This window comes from Thecamonas trahens, assembly GCF_000142905.1.
Source record: "Thecamonas trahens ATCC 50062 unplaced genomic scaffold supercont1.24, whole genome shotgun sequence".
Classification (NCBI taxonomy): domain Eukaryota; order Apusomonadida; family Apusomonadidae; genus Thecamonas; species Thecamonas trahens.
This window is the reverse complement of record NW_013657656.1, coordinates 40,981-43,626: the sequence shown is the minus strand read 5'-3', so window position 1 is coordinate 43,626 and position 2,646 is coordinate 40,981. Positions and strand designations below refer to the sequence as shown.

Sequence of the window (2,646 nt, the reverse complement as noted above, 5' to 3'; positions counted from 1 at the left end):
GGGGGGGGGGGTTCGACCGCATTTTACGGTGGTACGTCACGGTAACTAGGCCGAGCTCGACGAGGAGGTCGATGGGTGGGTGGACGAGATCGTGTTCATGCCCTGTCCTGAGGCATGGACGTGGCCCGAACGCTGCGAGGCCGAGCCATTGCGGGCAGCCTTGACCTTGGACCAGCAGGCGGCGAGCCAGATAGTCCACATGCCGGTGTTGGCCTGCGGGCCGATGACAAAGAGAATGGCCGGGAAGAAGACGAGCGACCAGAAGAGCGAGGCGCCGATGACAAACATGATGGTGAGGCCAAAGGAGAAGAAAAACGTGATGGTGGTGAAGAGGAGCGCGGCCGAGGCGCCGATGGTGGAGATGGCGCCGGAGAGAACCGAGATGCCGACCTCACCGAGCATGGCCCGGACCCGCTTGCGCCGCGATGAGTGCGGGGCGTTCATGTAGCCCTGCGCGAGGTGGGCCACAAAGTCGATGGCCATACCCGGGATGAGGACTAGGAGAATGGCCTCGAGCACGCCGAGCTTCCAGCCGAGGAGCACCATAAAGGCGAGGGTGGTGATGACGATGCAGAAGACGACAAAGGTGGCGAGGAGGCCAACATACAAGTTCTTGGTAGCGACAACGAGGACAATGAGCGCAAAGGTGAGCGAGAGCGCGATGCCGGTAAAGGCCTCGGCGACAAGCTTGTCCTGGATGAACCAGAAGACGGCGGCCTGTGAGTACTGGAAGCCGGCCGACTCGGTCGATACGCCCGCGCACGCCGGCGCCGTCGACTGCAGCGCGTTAAAGTGCGCCTCCCACCGGTCCCAGAGCTTGATGCCCTCTTCAAAGTCGGTGTACTGCGAGGTTGTCAGCCGGAGCTCAGAGTAGACAAACCTGACCTCGGGGGCCGGGCCCGAAATCGTGGCGTAGATGTACTTGGAGTACGTGTTGAGGTTGTCGTCCAGAGTGAGGAACTCGACGGCAAGGTCGCGGAAGAGGGTGTCGTTGGCGCCGGCGCCGGTGGCAGCAGCGTACTCCGACGCGCCGTATGTCGACAAGATCCAGTTCTTGAGCGGGAGCACAAACGAGTCGACGGTGAACGCCGGCGGGCCGCCGGTGGTCAGTGCGTCGTCGCGCGGTTCGCTGCTCTCCAGAATGTGGGCGATGCACTCAAAAGCAACCGGAAGATTGAACTGCGGGCTCCATCGCGGGTTGCCGTAGTCCTGTGGGTCGGTCGACTCGGTGCCCTTTCGATCAATTGGCGCCGGTGGGTGGAAGCCATGGACCATCCGCTGCCGAACTGAGTACACCGACGGGCCACGCGCAAAGCGTGCGACAAGCTCGGGCACAAAGTCCTGGTACGGGTTGCCCTTCGGGAGGAACTGCGGCGGATCCGGGTCGGCACCGAGGCGCGAAGCCATGATGGCCGAAAAGATGAAGAGAGCAATAAAGCCCAGGATGATGGTGAAGCGGAGCTTGTAGATCCCGGATGCAAACGGTCCCTCAAAGCACTCGACAATGACAGAGTTGTGGTGCTCATCCTCGTCGCCGTCGCCGTCGTGCTCGGCCACCTCGCCGTGCTCGACTCGGAAAATGCGGGCCGAGAGTGCCGTCGAGGAATCCGATGATGAGCTCGAGGGAGCCGACGAGGTCTCCTGCTGCTCGTCGCACGAGGCAGAGAGCGTGCTAGTCCACAGCCCCTCTTGCTGCTCCGAGTCGAACTCGTTGACTGTCCACAGCTCATTCTCGGGCGGCACGTCGTCATGATCGGCACAGCAGCGAGGCGGGCAGTGGCGTGAGCACCAAGCCGAGAAGCCGCAGCAAAAGGAAAAGCGCGGCTCGATGATGGTGGCGTAGGTGGTGAGGACAGCCGGGAAAAAGGTGACCACTAGAATGTAGTTGATGAGGATGAGAGTGGCGGCAAGGAGGCCAAAGGTGGAGACGGCCGGGAAGGCCGAGGTGGCGTTGGCGAGGAACGAGGCCATGGTGGTGAGCGAAGTCACAAGCATGGCCTCTGCAGAGCGGCGCCACGAGAATGATAGCCGATGAAGGAGCGAGTACTTTCCGTACGCCTTGGTCTCGTTCCACGTGTCGATCGAGACAAAGATATCGTCGGCGCCAATTGCGAGGAGAAGGAAGAGCGAGAGCGCCGAGAAGACCGTCACCGACTTTTGCTGGAGCACCAGCCGGTACACCAGATACGCCGGGAAGAAGGCGCAGAGGATCTGGAACATGCCGGAAAAGGCGAGGAACCACGACTTGGTCATAAAGCCCATGTAGATGAGGACAAAGGTGAACGAGAGGGCCGCAAACGCAACATCCTGCGGGATGAGCTGCGAGACGTAGAGATCGTTCATGCCAAAGCCCTCCCACACCACCTTGAAGTGCGGCGTGGCATCGTGAACGTTGAACAAGTACTCGTTGTAGGCGTCAAAGAGAAACTGCTTGATCTTGTCCTCCTGCTCTTCGGGCCGGTCCTTGGCCGTGGCATAGCCCGCGAGTGGGAGCGCAAACTGGAACGTGGTCTTGAGCGCAAAGGCCGTCGGGTTGCCGCCGCCGAACCGGTTGTCAACAATGGCGAGAAACTCAACCGGCGTCGCGCCGGCCGCCGCGTACTGCGCGAGCTTGGCGTCACGGAAGACCGGGTCGGCGCGCGCGCC

At 61.8% G+C, this 2,646-nt stretch overlaps 1 protein-coding gene across 1 annotated transcript in view; it reads right to left on the bottom strand.

Moving 5' to 3' along the window:
• The window catches only part of AMSG_05528 (CK1/CK1/CK1-D protein kinase), a gene marked incomplete at its 5' end in the record, with an annotated part of 6,147 nt that overhangs the window by 1,299 nt on the left and 2,202 nt on the right, over positions 1-2,646 (bottom strand). Inside the window, one exon of the mRNA XM_013902173.1 lies at positions 121-2,610. Coding sequence (XP_013757627.1) covers positions 121-2,610 — 2,490 coding nt within the window. The remainder of the gene's footprint in view (positions 1-120; positions 2,611-2,646) is intronic.